General features: G+C 43.2%; 1 protein-coding gene across 2 annotated transcripts in view; it reads right to left on the bottom strand.

Annotated features, from left to right (window-relative positions):
* The window catches only part of LOC144141153 (ornithine decarboxylase-like), an 80,877-nt gene that overhangs the window by 23,753 nt on the left and 35,545 nt on the right, over positions 1-21,579 (bottom strand). For both annotated transcript variants that reach the window (XM_077672698.1, XM_077672699.1), the window contains exons 2-6: positions 17,609-17,698; positions 14,345-14,441; positions 11,894-11,970; positions 2,505-2,671; positions 2-136 (exon numbers count right to left, since the gene is read on the bottom strand). In XM_077672698.1, the coding sequence (XP_077528824.1) occupies positions 2-136; positions 2,505-2,671; positions 11,894-11,970; positions 14,345-14,441; positions 17,609-17,698 (566 nt within the window). The remainder of the gene's footprint in view (position 1; positions 137-2,504; positions 2,672-11,893; positions 11,971-14,344; positions 14,442-17,608; positions 17,699-21,579) is intronic.

Here is a 21,579-nt window from a genome sequence, read left to right as displayed (position 1 = left end):
CGCGACGCCGACAACATTCCGACCAAGGGAGCGGGCTTTCTCCAGTAGAGTCTGGGCGTCGCTAGTGAGTGCTCCGAACTTTCTATTGAGTGTGTAGTGACAGCCAACTTCGTCGCCGATGATTCGCAAGAGCAGTCTGGAACAACAAAGTGACAATGGTGAAAGATTCGGGGCTTTTTCGGTAGAGAAGAAAAGTACACAATGGATTCGCCTGCCGGAAAACGCGGCATTTTCTTTGTGCGAGACAGCACCTTGTTATCTATGTCTTCGATTCGACCGGGATCACACGCAAACTTTTATTCGCAATATGGATATCATCATTACTATCATAATCATCACCAGCCTATCTACTCCCACTGCAAGGCAAATGCCTCTCCCATTAATCTCCAATTACCCCGGTCCTGTGCTAACTGCGACCAATTTATCCCCGCAAACTTCTTGATCTCATCGGCCCATCTAAAGTTCTGCCGCCCCCATGCTTTCGCATTACATGCCCTGTCCACGTCCATTTCTTCTTCTTAATTTCTACTAGTATGTCCTTAACACGCGTTTGTTCCCTGACCCACTCCTCTCCCTTCTTGTCCCTTAATGTTACACCTATAAACTTCCGTACCATTGCTCGCTGAGTCGTCCTCAGTTTAAGGTGAAACCCCTTAGTGAGCCTCCAAGTTTCTGCCCCGTAGGTGAGTACCCGTAAGATGGAACTGTCATACACTTTCTTCTTCAGGGACAGTATAGATATCAAGGTCAGCATAAATTGTGCCCTGGGAACGCCCCAACATGCAAAAGATTTAGTAGATAAAAATACTTGTGTTTAACCATTTTGATGATTGTTGATGTGCAACGGCGCAAGACCAGCTGAAGGTAAAGAGCGTCAAAACATTCTTTTTATACAGTTGCAAAAGTGACGACCTGACATGACGTAGACATCTGATAATAAATAAGAATAACAATTAAATAGGTAAGAAACCAAATCCTAAGCAGGGTAATGAGATTAGCCGGCAGCCGGTGAAATATTCGTCGTTGCGAGAAGGTGCTCAATACCACACCGTTTCAATGACATTTATTGTTTTCCTTACAATATTCTCCTTCAGAAACCATATGTATTACGATTATTAAAACGGTATAGATAACATTTCAAAGATACGGCTGAAAAAGGATGTTTGTAGGGTTTAGAACGACGCTGAGTATTGTCACTCCCAATAGCGTAATCGCCGCAGGTGCCCGCACACCTAAAGGCCTTGCGACGAAGCAAATCGTATCACGAGGGATGTGCATCGATCAATGTAGACTGCAAAACCTAATGAATCATGCTGCAACTGCAATCTTACTCCTGCTTGGAATCATGCTTCAACAAGACTGTATTTTGACGCCGTGTTTATTTTTTGTGTACACATTATTTCACCATAGGGTTGTAAACATTTCCACTTCTTGTCTTATCTCTGTAGTTAGGATTAGGATAGGATAGAACTATAGATAGGGATGTCCACTTCTCGCCTTGTCTCTATAGGTAGGATTAGGATTGGATAGGAGTATAGATGGGGATGAGAATGGTAATAGGAAACGACTGTGACTGATTGTTTATAGGTATTACCTGGAAACACATCGTATGAATATTCACCAGTAAGGCGACACTCTCTATGCAGTTTTTGTATATTTTGTCGGAACATACTAGCTGGTGCGAAAAGGGTACGCTAACAAAAAAAAACAGCATTTGCAGTTAAAAAACCCCTGCATGCTCATGGGAAGTTTGATCTCGACCTTAATCTGGATAACTGTACGTCGAAGATTTGACACGAATAACAAAATTTCGCCGCGGCTAAGCCATGAGAGAGAGATGGTGCGACTTTGAACAGAGAGTCCCAAGATTATCTCCTAGCATGAACCTGTAGCCGTTTCAACCTTTACTATTCAAACCTGAGAGAAGGATGCTAAACCACATTTTATTCTCTGGTATTTTAAAAGCGGAGTATTGTAGATTGCGCATTGTCGTCCGTCTGCTGAAGGTCGTGCTTAATGCAGACCCAGAAGCACGATAGCAGACCCAAGTATGAAGGGCGCAGTGGTGTCGCAGCGGCGCGTTCCTTGCTCTCTCGCTTAGGGAGGGAGAGGGAGAAAGCGTCGAACCACTGACGTTTAGCTGCCGATTTCCGTGCCGGAACTATTGGCTTTGCGCGGACACGACGCTGTTGTTCTTTAGCAAGAGGTCATTGACGTTCGAACAAAAAAAAAAAAAAACAAGAAAAACACAACGCTGCTGTTCCAGCAGGTTTCTCACATAGGTGAAACGGGGTTTAAGCAGCCGATCGAACAAAGATTGTTTGACATCATAGAGAAATTGCCCGAGAGTCTATTGGGAGTCGCCAATGGTTTAAACTTCCGTAAGCTGCAGCTCGGTAAACTACCTTATGCATCGTGCACTCGTTTGGGTTCTCGGCTGAGCAACGGGAACGCTACGGGACGGGTTTTTTTTTCTAAAGAAGGTTACGGAGTTTTCATATCACCTAGCATTCTTCTGGTGAATTTTTTCAAGCTCTTCGGGAGCGTCAAACGTCATGATGTTTACTCCAACTTCCTCTGCATAGTCCAGGTGCGAGCAGTTTTTCACAGTCTGCGCGTACAGAATGCGCTCAGCTTTTGTCCCCATATCCAGCATAGTTGCAATCTCCCTCTGCAAGAAAGGAAAAGAGGGCGCAATATTTACCTACAGAAGTCAAGTTGAAAGTGAAAAAAGGCAAGAGTTATTTTTATTTCAGTTCATATTTCTTATTGTAAAACAAATTGGCTTCTGCCAGTGGTGATGTGTATGGCAAAAACATTGTTCTTTATTAAACACATCAATGACAACTCGCGCAAGCTCATTCATGAATAAAATAAAGATAATTAGAGTGACATTAGAAGCGGCCATAAGTACAAGGATTTGTGTAGTTTGAAACAACAGGAGCTCAGTACGTCCCTGATATTCATTCCAGCCACGGAGCACGTCTTTAATTAAACAAATCCAAAAGTGATGCAAACTTTTCGAATTTCACTCTACAGTGACGTGTAATGGACATAAGTGACGTACTATAAGCCAGCAGTAAAAACAATTATCATTGTGTAAACTGCGCGCTAGCATTCAAGTGGCAGCAGCAGTTGCGGCGGCATGTCCCATTTCTAAGACGAATTTCTTCTGCCAACAGGGCGTACTCGTGCTTGGTTTCCTGCGTCGTCAGTGGCCACCGTGGATTATCGTCCACGTGCGCACGCATCCATCGCAGGGCGTCGAGGTGCTTGACCCCTGTGCTGCCTGCTGCGCCTGCGCGTACTGCACACCACCATCAACGAGGACCATATAAGCACGCTCCCGTAGGCCCGGACTTCACTTGGCAGCAGCAGTTGCGGCGGCATGTCCCATTTCTAAGACGAATTTCTTCTGCCAACAGGGCGTACTCGTGCTTGGTTTCCTGCGTCGTCAGTGGCCACCGTGGATTATCGTCCACGTGCGCACGCATCCATCGCAGGGCGTCGAGGTGCTTGACCCCTGTGCTGCCTGCTGCGCCTGCGCGTACTGCACACCACCATCAACGAGGACCATACAAGGTAAATATAAATGGTAGCGAAGGCTCGGGCAAAAAGCGGTTCAGAACCTATTGCCAGCGACATCAGCATGGGGGCTTATGGGAGTGGCGATTGAAGCGCGACTAGGTGAGGAGGGAACAAACACTAGTAATAAAAAACCAAGTTTTGTTCAACAATAAAACAACATTAATATTTTACGAACAATATTTATTTCTGAATCACATTTATTTAGGCACAATGTTTAAATAATTTATGAAAATGCTGTTCATTCTCAAAAACCTTTTTTGTAGCGCCCTCTGAAGAATGGCACATGTCATTGCTCTGTGATGCAGTCCTTGTAGTGTTTGGAAAGGCGCTCCTAAAGTTCGTCTGCTAGGAAACGCCCCTCGCGTGTTTTGGTGGTGCGCATTTGCATTCGTTTTTCCATGTCAATTTGGTGTGCACTTAATTTTTGCTGTGCGTGGAGTTGCGAGGTGCGTTGTATCGTCGGTGGACACGTCTAGTACCGTGCCCGGCGGGGACGGTAAACTACGGGACGATGCTGCCAATGGTTGGAGCGGAGCGCTTTCCTCGGTACCTATGGAAACGATGTGCCGTACAAGGTTGCAACAGCAACTCCCGTACACCTGGCGTTTTACTGCACCATTTTCCTCTCATTTCCACAGGTAACGCGAAACTATAGTTCGGGTAATACGTGCACGGGGGTTGTGTAAGGGTAAGTGGTGGTGCTTCAAAAAAAAAAAAATGGGTCTAAAGCTTTGTTATGTAACAGTTATCTCTTGATTTCACCTCAGGCTGGCTCGGAGCAAGTGGTGTCAATTACTCTAGGACTTCTCAGCGTAGTACCAATCGAATTTAAACGAGTCGCTTTAATTGTCTATCTCAGTGTTTTCTCTATTGCATTACAATGCTTGTAGTGCTCGTTGCTTTCCGCAATTGTATGCGCAAGCATTATTTCCATCGCAGTACTGTGTTGTGCTGCTCCGTGCTGCGCTGCTGCCAGATCTTTCCTGCGATGTGCTTTTACATACTGCCATCGCTTTCGTTTGCATTGATCCATTTTTCCTCTTTTTACTATTATCTGTTGCGACACTTGCCTAATAATGCAACCAGGAAATTGCAGGCGTGAATGCTGAGTGAACGTCTGTAGAAACACTTGTCTACTTGATAAGACGCCGGGATAGCTGCGGTGTGCTCGCTGCACTTTCGTGAATCGGCATTCCTGAGGCCCGGTTTTCTGCGTCAAGATGCAGTGCCTAGTTCTTTTCTCTTGTTTCGAAGTATTTCTGCTGCTGACGCTTTCATTGCTCATAATGCTATGTGTTACGGGTAAAGTCAATTTTTCGGCGCGTAAGGAAAGTCATAACGCATGTAGTGCCCACGAACTTTTTGTACTTATTGTATACGTGCTGATTTTGTGCAGTGTGGTAAATTTGTTTTATGTTTATCCTGTAATAAAATTCAAATGTCTTGATTGTAGCATGACTATGCGTTATTTCTTCTCTTAGAACAGAAGTCCACAAACTGAGCAAGCATTATATAACCTTGATCTATACTTGACGCACGCACGCAACCTGCGTATGTGCGACGCAATTAAACCCAGCAGTGGCGTTGGTAGAAACTGGTATCGGGGTGAGGAGTGGGCACGTTTTTTTATATGAAAGGGGGGCCGGGGAGAGTGGTAAAGTGTCATGGTGTCATTTTGTGCTCTGTATCCCAAGGCAGAAAAAACAAATGTCGGGGGGGGGGGGTACGTTTGCCACCCACTGCAATCAAAATAAACAACTGATTGCTTTTATACAGCAGTGGAAGGCATCAATACAGAATTAAGGTTCAGAGAAGATGCAAGATGTTTTTATAAACACCGAGGCTAATCATACGACGGTATGCTAAAGTACGTTTCTCTAGTCACGAGTATAAGCTGGCGTTGACTTGAAACACACACGCCAAGGGCTCGCCAACTTGCGTCAGATGGCAATGACTTGAGCCCTCAGCGATCAGAGGCCTGCTAAGACTATTTGAAGTCAAATGTTCCCGCTAATGCCACCAAAATGACGTCACTTTCTGACCGGATCTTGCGTCACATCCTGTTTATTTTTTGTTCCGCCGGAAGTGTTCCCTCCTCACACAGATGGCGCTAAGCCCCATGAGCAGCTTAAGAGCCGCCATTTTCTGAACGTATGGGCTTCTATGGAAGCTTCGCTACCAGTTATATTTACCTTGGACCATATAAGCACGCTCCCGTAGGCCCGGACTTCACTTGGCAGCAGCAGTTGCGGCGGCATGTCCCATTTCTAAGACGAATTTCTTCTGCCAACAGGTTGGTTGGTTACTTTGTGCACCTATTTGAAATTTATGCTGTCCGCGACTGCTGCCCAAACCCTTGTTTTTTAGTATCGCTATGCCTACTCTAGCGCAACTAGCCAAAAAAATTGAATCTCCCGAAGAACTTTTGAATGAGAAGTTGGACTCACTCATTGATGATTTGGTGTCTAAAGTTAACATCAAGTTGAAAGATCTTGGTCTTGGTGAACATGCTTCGCTTTGTGAAAGTGTTCGTTTTATGAGCCAAGAATTTGACGAAATGAAGCTGAGACAGGAAGATCTGCTGGCCTCGAACAAAGTGCTCTTGTCACGAAATGAAGCACTCGAAAAAAGAGTGGCTGATCTCGAGCAGTATTCGAGGATGAATAATGTTGAGATCAAGGGTGTGCCTTCATCACAGGGTGAGGATTGCGGAGCCATTCTGAGACGAATCGGCGATGCTGTCGAGTGCCCCGTCTCAGCCGCCGATATCGACACGGTTCACCGTGTTAACTCTAAGACCACCGAAAAGAGCATTATTGCTCGCTTCTGCTCGCGTGATAAAAAAAATGAGTTCATTAGGAAGGCTCGCAGAGCCAGACTGCGCACTGACAATATCGGCTTCTCTGGTGGAACTAACCTGCCAATCTATGTTAATGACCATTTAACTCTTGATAACAAGAAAATGTTCTCAAAGGCACTGGCACTGAAAAAGGAACACAAGTGGAAGCACTTGTGGACCGATAACTGCCAGATAAAAGCCCGGAAAGCAGACGACAGCAGAGTGTATCGCATTTCCACTGAGTCCGATCTTCGAATCTTCACGTGATGCATTGTAAAACATGCCCTAAGGAAGGTATAGTTCACTCTCTCGTTTCATGGCCTTGCATTCTCCGGAATCTGTGCAGCGTCAACTTTCCAAAATGAGTCGTTCCCTCATTCACTTCAATGCACGTAGCCTTCGTAAGAATATAGATGCAATTACTAACTTCATTTCCACAGTTCAGCATGCCTTCACGTTCATCTGCATATCAGAGACTTGGCTTTGTGACACAGACAACGGCATGACCGGTTTCCCGTCTTATCAAGCTGAATATTGCCATCGCCAAAATGATAGTCATGGGGGCGCCGCGATTTTTCTTTCCCAAGATGTATCTTACACGCGCAGATGTGACCTTGAATTAAATGTGAATCTTTGCGAGTCAGTGTGGGTAGAGGTTGACCGCTCATTCCTTAATAATGAAAAGAACCTAATTCTAGGTTGCGTTTATCGCTCACCATCGTCTTCCCTTTGTGATTTTTTGCGCAGTCTCAGTGAAGTTTTATCTAAGCTAGCTTTTGAAAATAAGAACGTAGTAATTGTAGGTGATGTTAATATTAACTTGCTTGACACGAACAGTACTTCTTATGCAAATTACACTGATTGTTTCACTGGATTTGGCTTCGAATCGCTTGTTGATTGCCCAACTAGGGTAGCATCTCACGGTACCGGTACACTCCTTGATCACGTGTTATCCAACATGGCGTCACCACCCTGCGTGGGGGTTGTTGACACCGATATCACCGATCATTTTCCTATTTTCCTCACATTCGAAAACATAACCCACACACGTAATATTAGCTATTCTACATCTGTATTTAGTTCCGATTCCTTTGTTGAGGCTATCCGTACAACTGATTGGGGGCCTGTTATGTCTATGTCTGACCCAGATGCAGCCTTGCGAGCATTTTGCTCGTCATTTTTACTCGCCGTGTCGACTAACACGCGTACTGTCCAATGTAAAAAGAAATACAAGTATCCGCACAACCCATGGATGACAAATGGTCTTCTAATAAGTTTAAGGAAGAAAGAAAACATGTATAAAAAAAAGAAGCGTCAGCCCTTTAATATGTGTCTGGCTAAACGATACAAGTCCTACTGTAATCTAATAAATACCTTGCTCAAGCAAGCGAAAAAAAGGTACTACGAAAAAGAATTCGACAAGAATAGGACTAACCCCAAAAGGCAGTGGCAGCTGCTCAACTCCTTCCTTAACAAGTCATCTGCTAACGTCCCTCTAACCAAAATCGACTACAATGGATCCACCCTCTCCGAGCCCAAGGAAATTGCCAATGCTTTCTCGGAATACTTTTCTTCCGTCTATACTAACCACCGCCCCCATGCGCAGTTGTATACTTCTCTGGGACGTACCACGCAGTCATTCTTTCTTTTCCCAACAACACCACAGGAAGTCTTTTCCACCATTGCTAATCTTAAAAATACAGGGCCTGGGTTAGATGAAATTTGTGTAAGGCATTTAAAACTGGTTGCACATTTAGTTTCCGACAAGCTCTGTCATATTATCAACCTCATGTTTAAACAGGGTTTATTTCCTTCATTCCTAAAAAAAGCTAAAGTAATTCCAGTTTTTAAAAAAGGCGATAAACAAACAGTTTCGAACTACCGTCCTATTTCAATTCTTTCCTGCCTTAGCAAACTAGTCGAAAAATTGTTTGTTAAACGTCTGAATGGCTATTTATTTAAATTTAAGTTGCTTAAAGACAGCCAATTTGGTTTCCGTCCCGGTAGGTCGACCAATTTGGCTGTGCTGTCTCTAACTGATTACATAAAGAAAAGTATTGATTCGGGAAATTTAGTGCGTTCGGTTTTTTTAGATCTCACAAAAGCCTTTGACACAGTAAATCACCAAGTCTTATTGCATAAACTTCAGTCCTATGGCATAACTGGCCCTGCGCTTACATTCTTAAAAAATTACCTACTTGACCGACAGTACACAGTACACGCTGCAAATACCTTCTCTGCAATAAAATATGTTAACCAAGGAGTACCGCAGGGCTCAGTATTGGGTCCTTTGCTATTTATTTTGTATATGAATGATCTTCCTGATGTTCTTAGCTCTTCTGACTGTGGTCAGTGTGTTTTATACGCAGATGATACAACGATATCTTCATCTGATAAAAACACTGGTGCTCTTATCTCAAAGTTAAATCTTCCATTAAGTGCCCTTATGAATTGGTGCAGCAGTAATCACTTAGTTATAAACCCCACAAAAACTAAATTTATGGTGTTTAAAAGTGCTCAGAGGTCATTATCTACCATTCCCGTAATACAACTTGGTATTCATTCCATTTCTGCTTGTTCTGATGTCGTCTTTCTTGGCATACATCTTGACCCATGCCTTACCTTTTGCAGTCACTTTAACCATCTTAAGCAGAAGACGGCGTTTGGTATCCGCGCATTAATAAAAGCTCGCCCTTTCTTTTCCCGTGAAGCTCTACTAGCGCTGTATTTTGCGTTCATTCATAGTCATATTAGTTACGGTATAGTCTCATGGGGCAGCACTTATGCTTGTCACTTATCATCAATACAGCACATTCAAAATCAGTCAATACGCATTGTCACTTCTAGTTCTTCGCAATCGAACGCCTACACATTACTACGCTCTTACAATATCTTGCCCGTAAATGTTTTGTTCCGGTTGAATCTCGTGACTTTATTCCACAAATTGCTTCATAATCAACTGGCATTCCCATTTATTGCATCTGATCTTTTGCAGAATAATAATGTGACCAGGTTTGCGGCTAATAAAAATTTCCTGTTACCCCCCGTTCATACTAATTATGGGAAAAAAACTTCCGCTTTCAGTGCGATATCCTTTTGGAATGCGTTGCCTTCTAGTATTAAGTGTTGCACTTCTTTTCCTTTATTCAAAAAGTCTGTCAAAAAACATTTTCTCGAATAACCCTACTTGTGATCATTTACCTGTTTGACTTGTTTGTTCTTTGATTCCTTTTATACCATGTTGCGTGTTTTTGGCTTGATTTCTGATGTGAAAGTGTATTTTCATGTCCGTATTTTGTAAGAAATTTCTGTTGCTCTGTATAAATTTTACTGTCATTTTGTATCGACGAACCGAGGGTCCCACTAAAGTCTTTGGCTCTGGGACCCTCGTCTGTATATCCTGGATTTTGTAACAACTAATTTTTGGAAATAATAAAAAACTTGAAACTTGAAAAAAAAAAAAAAAACTTGATAAGGCAAATGGATAAGGATGACCCCGTACAGTGCCGCAGTCATGTTTCTTGGCGACGGTTTAGATCGCTGCAGCCGATCGAACAAAGATTGTTTGACATCATAGAGAAATTGCCCGAGAGTCTATTGGGAGTCGCCAATGGTTCACATTTTCTTTATACCGTTGTTGGTTGTCCGAAGTTTGGCATAATAGTGGTGTCCATGCGATCAGGTTCAAAAAGGTTTGTGTAATAAGCCCAACTTGTATTTTGTTTTTATGGACCCCTTAAGGATAAAAAAAATAAGGCTCCCATCCCTGATATGACGGACGGATGGAAAATATCATAGCTTATATTAAAAGAAAGCAGTGGTTTTTGCGGGGCATGAATTGCAGAGAAGTGAAAACCGTTGGACAATCAGCGCAAGAGCACGGGCACCAAGAGGATAGGCAAGGAATAGAAGAAGACCATTATCTCGACGACAGGAAGAAGTCAAAACAGTTGTGGTACATCGCAAGACAGCAATGTAGAAAGAACATGGAGGCGCATTTGTGCTACAATGAAAAGAACTAGGAGGATGATTATTTACTGTTAAGCCTGAGTTTTTTCATAAAGAATGACATAGATAAAGCTCACAGTCCTAAGCAGGAAGAGGGGTTTTGTGCATCTCGCTTTGCGAAATTCAACATTAAACAATGGTGAAAAAATGGCAGCATCTCCACTCCGTGGATGATGGCGAGGCTGCGGAGTACGGGGACTCGAAATGACATCCATGTTGCGCCCCGAGTGACACACGATTTGCGCATCGACCATCATTCGATTTGAGCCATGAGTTGCACCTTGATTATTCCCTAAATGAAACTGCAACTCACTGCTGAAATAGAATTTCGCTTGATTTTCTCTTGATGGTGGTGTGTGCACCGATGGACGCGGACGAACATTGTCAGGTTCTAAGGTACTCCGCACCGTTACACGCGGTGGAGTAAGCCGTTCCACTCTCGGGTAACCACTCACGGTCGCAGCCCAGTGAATAAGATGGCAGACACTAACCCTGCCTGGTCTACTAGACACAGGCTCGAATCCTTCCGGTGCCTGTGTGATTTTTTGCGATTGTAAATGCTATGTGCATGGACGCGGACAGACATTGTGCTGTCCTAAGGTACTCCGCACCTAATATTGGTGGACTTTCCTACGCGTATACTAAACATCGAAAAGAGCTTAGGGTCCAGTAATAGAGCAGATAGGACGGGGTCCAGGCAAAGTCTAGATTGTTTTAAAATGTATCCACGCGTAATGCCATAACACTCATTGTCATCGTCACCTTCGTTCTCACAAACATAACCGCTGCGAAAATGGAGGCGGCTGTTAAAGTCCAATAACCCACTGTTAGCTTTTGTGGAGATCGATTCGCCACAATATACACGAAAGTTCACAGGACAATATACTTTGGATTTCAAAATATTAGACTGCACTGCACTTTAGCCGTATTTTTCAGCTTATTTGTATTTCTAGGCAAGACAGGAGGAAAAGTAAAGTGTCAGGGAGAATATATAAGACTGATTGTTGATAGCTGCAAAAGTGTCATAAAGCAGTTTAATCCTACGCGTACAAATGCCGTGACACTTTCTCAAACACCCCACTTTTCTTTGTTCACATAATTATGCAAGATATTTAACGCTTTTAGCGAAGAAGAAGAGGGTGTAATCACCGAAACCACCTAAACTAAGCATATGAAATAGTAACAAGGAGCAAAAAAAAAGCGTAGGCTATTGCCGTACAGAAACATGTTGCTCTAGCAAGGTACTAAACGGTTTCTCACACATTTTCAAGGTTAGTTTACGCGCAAATACCACAAATTTGCGGAATAAATTTGGCGGTTGTTTTCTGTTAAAAAAGGCTGAATGAAATGAAATGCAATAAAATGAAATGGCTGAACCTTTTCCGTGCCTGCCTTTTTGGCTTAATCAGGTTATTTGCACTTATGTTGCAATGAGTTAATCATCGTAAAGTGGGTTACCTTGTTCGAACAATCGAAGTTTACTCCACGGTCATTCAGAAGGTGTAAAACCACAGGATCCGTGCAAGCTTTGATCGCTGAAAAGTAATTGATCAACTGTTACAAACGTTGAAGATTCTGGCGTGGAAAAACTTTTCAATGTGTCGTTTACTTACTTCACAAGCGTATGGAGCAAACTGCCTTAGAACCAGTAGGTGAATACACTTTCAAAATGATTTTGAAGGAACTGCGCCCAGAAGAATACCACAAACCCTAGCACGGGGTTGGCGAAAACTCAAAGATTTGAGCACCTGGCTTAGAATGTCATCTTCATAAAATGATATGACTGCATGGAGTTCGCGTGTGCAATCATATCTTATACTGGCTGATTAATGTTCACAAAGACTTAAAAAACCAGAGAAGCCCGCGTTATTAGAATCGTTCTCTACGTGGATCTTCAGAGATAACTTTCTGTTTCCAATGTTAAGTTTGGTATAAGTGTGCTTTTTTGCCAATAATGTAAGTACATAATTGGCTGCGAATATCCATCACACATTTTTTTGGGGCAGTGGACGATGTATAGAGTGATGGGAGGAATCAAAATCGTACTCTTACCCTGTAAAATAAAAAAAAAATCGAAGAAAAAACATTCAATAGCTGTGGTTTGTGTTTTTTACATGTTTCGTTCATACATAACATGAACGCTTCATTATTGCTCCTGAAATATTCAGAAATGTTTTCGACTTTTCCTTCCCGCAGTTTCATGGCTAAATAGTATGACAAACAGCCTCGGCGCTCGTTGTTGTATGTTGAGTTACCTACTGTTGTAGGCAACTGCACTCTTCGAGCGGTCCGTTTTCTGGTGCGACCCGATTTTACTAGTGTTTTCAACTGAACATGTCTCAGGAGAATCAGGTCAGAACCGAATTCTCCTCAATCTGTAGAGTCTCATAAAGAAATTATTTTTACGCTGAAATGCTTATACGGTGCACATGCGCCATATATCTCATCTCGCAGTAGTGCAGATCCTTTTGGCTTAGTGAACGCCAGTGATTTATAGTACATTTCTAAAGCGGCATGCAGAAGGGCGGCGAAGGCTTTGTGGTGTGTTGTGTGCTGTGGCTGTTGACCTGTTTTACTTTCCGTGGCCGACGACGAAGGCTCACTTCGCGACAAGTTTGCTAGGCATTTCTGTCGCACGGATTCTGTAGAACATAGCGGGGTCGTCCCAGACAATTGCAAGAAAAGTTAGTGCGAAAAAGATTACGAAATGAGTCTCGTTGTTCAGGGAGATGGTTGGAATAGGCAAAGGCCCTTGTTTTGCGACGCGGGCATTTGTAATATGTATCTATTGCAGTTTCCTAAAAATAGGAATTCGCCATGCCCAGCCTTGTGTTTGCTTGGTCAAAATAGCCGTATGCACCTCTGACAACAAGTAGCTGAAAAATTTCAAGCACCGCAGTTGCGGGTGAAAGCGGAAGTCTATAAAAACTAGACTCAGAGATTATTTTAGTAACGCGTTATACTTTGTTTTCAAACGGTGCGTTTATGGGAGTTTGAAGTAGAAACACCTGCAGTGTTTCAGGTGAATAATGTCAGTTTCAGGAGCTGAAGTCATAATAAAGCCATTCGTTGCGAGTATGGCTTGTGTTTGTACCCTCACGTGCAAGCGGTTTGTGCTGCCGCGCATAAACCTCAGCTAGTACCATAGCTATAGGCGTGCGGCATTCCAAGCAGCTCATTGCAGTGCTAAACTCGAAAGAACGAGTTTCAATATATATCATCCTTCAGAGAGAAATGAATTCCTATTGATTCAGCATTACCTAATTCAACGTCTTATTTTTCAGCATAACTAACATGATGCAAGCTAACAGAAAATTTTTAACTATATTCGAAGGTATTCTTTAACCACTTTATAAAAAGACACAGTCTAGAAAACTTAAACCTATTCGGGTTTCCCACGTTATTTATTAGCTTTTAGTATGTGAAAACAGTGGAGTCCTCAGAGTGCTGTTTTCATATTATTTTGTTTTTCGTTAGTTAACGGTTTCAGCTTTTGACGCTTATACAATGCAACAAACAAACGTAATCTTTTTTTTTTGCTGATTCACGTCAACGCCAAATTTAGTATGCAGCATTGTACATTATTATCATCAAAACCAATGGGGATCGTCTGGCATTTAAACTCTACTAAATATAGGTGGAAAGCGTCCAAAATATAGCTAAGCTTATGACATAACAAGCAATAAATAAATCTGTAGCACTCTTTGCACGACAGGTCTTCGTTCTCCTCACGAAGTGTCACAACGGCGGCTAATGTTTCCTAGCTAGATACGTTCAGATCAGCTTCAGAAACCTTGTGAGTGTAAGATAAAACTACGAAAGTCCAATTAATTGCGTACTGAATTTTGGAATGGCGCCATCTTGACGCGTTTACACAAAATTAAAAAAAGGCGTTATAAAGATCCATACCGTAGAAAGGAGTCACCCGTGGCATCTCTTGTTTCCAAAGGTCGACCTTTTCCAAAAGGTCTCGCACATCGCAGACGAAGAAGGCATCATCATTTTCCTTAAAAAGGCGCACAAGATAAAGTAACAAAAAGGAGATCAGTAGACTCTCACACAGTTGAAAATACAGTATTATATGAGGACAGTGTAGGTTCTCGAATATTAGCAGACAAAAAAATCTGGCGTTCTACGTGCATTCTAGGTGTTGTTGCAACACTCTAGTTTGCATTGATCTAGTTTTAGTCGTTTTAGAAGACATTCTTAACAATAAGCAATCAACGAGGCTGGTGCGTGAAATGGTCAGATATTGATTTCATTCACTCCCATAAACCCGGTAGCTCGTAAGACGCTCGGTTATTTCGTAAATAGCGGCTACTTTTTCTAAAAACCAACTGTTAACATAATGGCGCCAAAAGTCTAAATTGCAGTCTTACTGCGGAATGACCTCCGACTACCAGCCTATTCGAACTACTCAAATTAAAAATATTTGTGTGCACATTTTGTGGCCTTTTTCTTGCAGTTACTTTGAAAAGTTTTAGAAACATAACGATGAAATATACTACAGGGACTGCATAATTATTCGGTAAACGATTTGATTAGCTTAAAGCAAATATGAGCAGCTCGAATAAATCCTTTGACAATATCTATTTTGTGTTTGGCACACTTCGTAGCAAATGAAAACTTAAAGAAGTTATTAATAGTAATATTATTATAAAAAATTGCGTTTGTTAAGAACGTGCGCGGTAACATCGCCCACACGTAATTGCTCCCAAAGGTGGTTAGAGGGAAATTATTCGGGCCTGAAACTTTAAACATCAAACGTTTTTTTTAGGAATTTCTCACAGTAAAGGAATCGCTCGGTGCCTCAAAAATGTTCAGAGTTTTTTTGCACTTTGACTTGTTTATTCGCTTTTGCATGATTTCGAGAACAGGATTAATCCACACCTTAACCAAAAGAAACAGGACAGACTCAGCACGACACAAAAGGCGAGAAAATATTGCGCAACTTCCCATGGTAAAGGTGTCTGGTATTGATCTATTTGCCACCAATACGAATAGGTTTCTCCGCATGCATCATTATCTATTTTATTGTTCCTTGAGGAATAGTACCGTGGAAGGTGCATAAGTTGATGAAAATAGATATTGCCTTGCATGTTGTTCCTGCGCGGGGTAGTATGGGTATGGTTTTTTTTAATGTTATGATTACTTAGTTCCTAAATTGCATATGTGCGCATCCAGCCTAAATCACGCAGACCAATAGCGGCATTCTTCCTCCATTGGCCGCTAACACGTTTCGTTCATTCTACGTCACGCTAAGGTGTTTTCCCACACGAAACTACTTTTGAATACAAGGTCATTCGCTAATAACCTGGATCATACTCTCGCCTCGAAGGCAGTGCACAATCACCTATGTTGAAAAAAATGAGCATTGAACAAAAGAATGAGTTCGACATTGTGCTGAAGTGTTAAATGCGTTTTAATGTGGCGCTACGTCTCTTCATATGGGTAGGCGCTTCACACGCATTCGCGTTTTTTTAAATTACTTTCAATTTTTATGAACCGCGTCTCCCATTGACCATCACGTCGCAGATATGCACTTTGTTTTATCCCTTGGTTACACATTTCTGACTATTTATATCCATGACCAATTAAGCTATCTCATGTTGTTGCGCACTGTCAATGGTTAGACAGTGTTTGCTTATTTTGTTCCACATTGCGATAATTACAAAGTGCTAATGCTACCCATACTCGTGAAATGGTGCTGTTTAATTTTATAGTTGTTCATAAAGTTTTATTTTCAATATCTACTTTGTGTTTGGCACATTCGTAGCAAATGAAAACTTATAGAAGTTATTAATAGTAATAATATTCTAAAAGATATTATTATTAGCCTATTAAAATTATATCATAAATATATAATAAAAACACCAATAACGATGTAATATTATTGTAATATAATAATATGTAATAAAACAATAGAATGAAAAGTAACCAGTAATATGCAACTTCATTATTTACACTTGCCTGCCATAACTGCAGCATTAAGTCAATCCCCAGGTTGGGATATTTTACGCCGACGTCGCCATTACCTGCAACTATACCGTTCGTAACTGACTGTTGTTCACTTCGTGTTTAGCACGTTCATATAAATTCAAAATATAAGCTCACATATTATAAGGGGTTCTATCCTATAAATGCCTTCTTATTATCGGCTCATACGGGATAGCAGAGACTTCTTTTCCAAATGACTTTTGTTACTGCAACAAAGTTTACAAAAATGCATTTATGTATAGGCCCACAACTCTGTCTGCTCATCGCAGTTAGCTGACCTTTCTACGCTCTCTAAAGCTGCAAATCTGATGCCTAATTTGCGTGCTCACCTTTAGCACCTATTAGGCTCTCCAACGGGTAGTTGGCATTAGAAATATCAGAACCTCTGTCCTGAGGAAGGCGTTCCGGTTGCTACCCCATCAACATGTTCTCCATTCGCTTACCTTTAGGTATAAATACGAGCAGTAATATCTGTCATCTCTGGCTAGTAGGATAACATAATACAGCATTTCAACTCTTCATTTGAAACGTTATTTCCATATTTAGGAGAACATGTAATGTTAATTTATCGCACCAATACAGACAATAGCATACATTAAAAATTTGGGCCTCCGGATTACTTTTTCAGTAAGCGGCACCAGCCCTCTTGAAATGCTTCTCGTCAGTGCTTGACTAGCAGGAAATTAATCTTTTCTTTAACAGGTTTCACGCCGTAGTAAATGTGTTTCAGCCCCGTTTGAGCCCCTGTATAAGGTAATGCCTACTTTAAAACCAAGGCTGTTCCGTTTAGACATGCGATCTCCCGGGGCTGTGTGGGCCTTACCTCTCGCCATCTTGTGTTCGTTCTAAAGACTTGGTTTTTACCTTTACCAAAAGCATAAGCGATCCGACACGATTCACGACTTCATGCAAAATAATATTTTACTTCAGCGCAAGTCCTTTAGTGTACACATGGAAACTCTGGAAGTATTTTCACTCATACTGAGAGGATCCTAGACACTACGTGAAAAGAATTTAGGATCAAAACCAAAGTTCAACTCCACCGAGCTGACACGTCAGTTCGGGAATAGCTGCTAACAGGAGAGTCATTCACACTCTAAGGCGGACTTTACGAGAACTTCACTGATGTGATGTGATGTGATGTTACGAGAACTTCACTGATGATGTGATGGGTACCTGGGAATCTATTACTCTCCTTGCCACGTCGACCACCGTCCCGTCGGTGTGAATGGTAGAATGGCCAACTCCATACTCCATCCTGACAGCCTGCGAGAGGAGCACTACCGTGTACATTTTGTGTGATCGTTGAAAAAATATATGCACAGGTAAATCTTTACAACACTTCTAAGCATGTGTGGTCAAACAAATTATACTGCAAGAAAATATTTGTTCCCAAAATTTCGGTGTAGATTTGAACATCTATATACGCATCCGGAGTAGTGTATCCATAGCTAGAGACAGGGTCTTAAAGGGACACTGAAGTGAATTTGTCAAGCTCCCGTTTTTGCGTGCACTGCGTAGACTGGCTCAAATTAGCACACTTTTCATCGTTTATCCGGTTGACAAATCGGTAATTATTTTACAAAGCGCGAAAGAAGAAAAACTACCATGCGCGGTTTGCGGCGGCCGCACCAACTAAGGCTGTGACGTTGGGAGGAGGGGCGCCGTGATTGGACGATGCCCAAGGTTAGCAATCACACAAGTTTCGGTTTCGGTTTCGGTTCTGTAAAACATAACCAATGGCGTTGTTGGATGGGCATTCTCAATAGTTCAGTAATCATCGTACCGCGCTTCTGCCATGTTGTCGGCTGTAAAATGCACAAGATAAGCCTCCCAGGACGGCTTGTAGTCGTAGTTTTCACTAGCCGAGACCTACGCAGTGCATGAACTCCCTCCGCGTACCCGCAGACGCCCAAATGTCATGCGCTTTTCCCGCATATTTGGAGCTTGCCTCCCTCATGCCTGTATCGTAAAAAGCGTGTTCGCACCAGGCCAAGGGTCTGTTCATTCTGCCCTGTGCCCACTGCCTGCAAGCAGTCGGTGCTTATGGCAACAGCACGCCAACGAGAACTCGCTAGCGCGCCAGTGCCAGCCTGCGCGCGTTCTGTGAACTAGTGGCAACAGCACGCCAACGAGAACTCGCTAGCGCGCCAGTGCCAGCCTGCGCGCGTTCTGTGAACTAGTTCGTGTAGCCATGAACGTTGCGGCCCCAAAAAAAGGTGAACTCAATATAGAAAACATTGGCGGAAAACAAAAAAGTTAACTTACCAAAAAAAAAGTACGTACCCACGGGGATTCGAACTCGTCACTTGCAAAACATATGCGATGACACACCTAGCGCCCCAGACAACTAAGCCACGGAGCGGGACGCGGACGCCTAGTTAATATAGGGTATATATTGTATAACCGGTTTACACTTTTATTTAGTTTTGGTATTTCAAGCAGCTTAGGTGACTATTTGTTGTACTGCGATCGTGCAGTAAGCGTCGCCCGAGTTTCCACAATAGCTCACGTCTAGCAACTGCATTTCGTAGACGGAAAAGCGTTCGCAGATGCGTAGTCGTGCTGCTGACCGCTGTGCTTGTTCGCCCAGCGCAAAAAAGTGCTTCCCGCGCCCTAGTTTTACGCTGTAGGGTAAAAATATCAGCTGAGTTTATTTCCTTAGTACCTATATTGACTTCGCTGACTCTTCTCCCGCCTTCAAGAGGCCTTATATTTTCCTACTGGCGTACCAGTCAGCGAAGCGTCGCATGTGCGCTTGTGCAGCGCTTGTGTGAAGCGACCTTGACTTGGAGCTAGATACCGTGTACAAACAAACCAAGTAAAGAAAGGCACATTTTTCCATTCACAAACGTGTCCTGGCTTCGTTTCAACTAAGCGAACGAATTGCGACCAAGCAATTTTTTTTAACCTCCTTGATTGCGACGACCGGCCGGCGGCCGGCGGACGAAACGCTGGGCCGACTGACTCTGTCGTCCGGGGAGCCGTGCAGTAGCGCAGCCGTGGCGCAGCCAATTGCCAGCTCATCCCCTCCTGACGTCACACGAAAACGCCACAGAAAATGGGCGAGCGTAAAGAGAGGAGGACAGCATTTTCGAATTAGTTTTTCTACTAAATAAAATCGCGTAAACGCGCCTAGAGTGGTCGAAACATGGCCTGGGGACTCCGGACTACAATTTGCGCTAGTAATCCCGCAATGTTTCCATATCACTTCAGTGTCCCTTTAAGAACGCCTTCCACGTGGAGTGGTTACAAACATCCAGAACTGCGAAACGAATGCCGCATTTTTGTGCTATCAATTGAAAAAAATCGGGATTTAAAGGGGCCCTAAATAGGCTTCCGAAGGTCGCCATTTCAATCGCGCAATCGCTAGAGTACCCCTTCACGACAACGTGTACCAAATATTACACCTCTGCGTAAAGCAGGGGCCGCACAAACACGAAAAAAAGATTTCACTTTCTCTCCTGGCTCACCAACCATACCTTGCCGCCACACTTGCGCGCTCTGACGCAGTTCTTTCCGGCTCTGACGCGCCTCTATGACGCACGAGACACTGCCCAGTGCGGCGCCGCGAACGCGAACCACAGCGACAGCACTCACCGTGCAACCGGAATCTGGTGGGCGGAGCATGCGCGTCGAGTGCTAAAAAAAAAAAAAAAAGCGCGCGCAGGGCTTGGCGCAGCCAATGACTGCACGTACATCAAGGAGGGTGATGGATTGCCCTGTTTCTCTCGGTGGTCTTGCGCCGGGTCGATGACGTCGCGGCTTCCACAGTGCTTCGGAGGAGCTACTAGAGGAGGAGAGCCCCAGGCCTTATGGGTGGCCCCTTTTAATGAGCGATAACTCGGCTAATACTTAACGCATTTAAACAATTTTTGCGGCATGACGTTTCTTGGATAGTACTCCAGTGACTGCGCACTCAAAATCATAACATTTGGCAGCCTATTTAGGGCCCCTTTAAGGGCCAAAGATAAACCAGGGCTATGAGGCGCGCCGTGAAATGAGGCTCCGGGTTAATTTTGACCACTTGGGAATCATTAAGATGCTCCGATAGCTCAACTCGCGGGAGTTTTGGCTTCCGGCGTATCCGCGTCCCTGGGCTAAGTAGAAGAGAGAGAGAGAGAGAGAGAGAGAGAGAGAGAGAGAGAGAGAGAGAGAGAGAGAGAGAGAGAGAGAGAGAGAGAGAGAGAATAAACTTTATTTCGAGGAATATCAGCGATTATGCATCATGAAAGCGATGCTGGTGGTTAGATCGCGTTGATGGCTGTCAGCGTAAACTGATCAGCGACCTCGGCAGCCCTGGCGACCAAGCGGGCCTGAACGCCTAAGCCCGGAAGCCACGCGGCGGTTCAGTTTTCTACTGCCACAAAACGCGAGTTTTTTTATGTGGGTATATACATGTATAGGTGTATAAGTATAGTAATCAGGGTGGTGAACCGCAAAAGATATCGCTGTGGTTCCGGTTCTAGTTCGGGCGAATGAATTTCGTTACGTTTCAGTTCCTATTTGAATAAATCACGAGCCTAACCAGTTCGAAAAGTAAATTATCAGCGAAGTGAAAAAAAATTTAACAATACAAAGCGATCATTAAAACAATATAAAGAAACTCAAAATACTGCGTTTTCTGAATAACACTGGAGTAATTCAGAAGATAACTTCAAACAATTGGGCCAGATATATTAGAAAGCAGATGAATTAGGGGTGATTTATCACCCATTTTCTATTTCAAGCCTCAGTCCGGGGACTAATTCGGTATCTCTTCGCGAGCGATTGGACAGGTGTGCCCAACGGACTTAGTGTTGAAAAAATTGTATGTAGTTTCATGTGCACCTGGAACAAGATATTTCACAATAGTTTGGGGGGAAAGCAGTTCCTTTCCAAAAAAAAAAGAAAGCATTCCGGAGCCCCCTCGATATCAGGCGTTTTGGTCGAATCGTAAAACTTCCGAAACCTTATCCTCCGTGGAACCCAAACTATTGCACCTAGCGCCGCAAATTGTTCCCTGTTGATACTTCGCATACTTTTAAATGAGTCATCGTATGCATGTTTTCGTTCGCTGACGGATTTTCTACAATAAAAGTATGAACCTGGCACATTTTCGGAAACTCAAAACGTCTGGCCTGTTTTCGTGTTCAGCGAGGGTGTTC

The sequence above is a fragment of the Haemaphysalis longicornis genome, unplaced genomic scaffold, assembly GCF_048455015.1.
Source record: "Haemaphysalis longicornis isolate Haplotype H1 unplaced genomic scaffold, Haemaphysalis longicornis Haplotype H1 scaffold_6, whole genome shotgun sequence".
NCBI classification, from domain to species: Eukaryota; Metazoa; Arthropoda; class Arachnida; order Ixodida; family Ixodidae; genus Haemaphysalis; species Haemaphysalis longicornis.
This window is presented reverse-complemented; position numbering and strand designations above follow the sequence as displayed.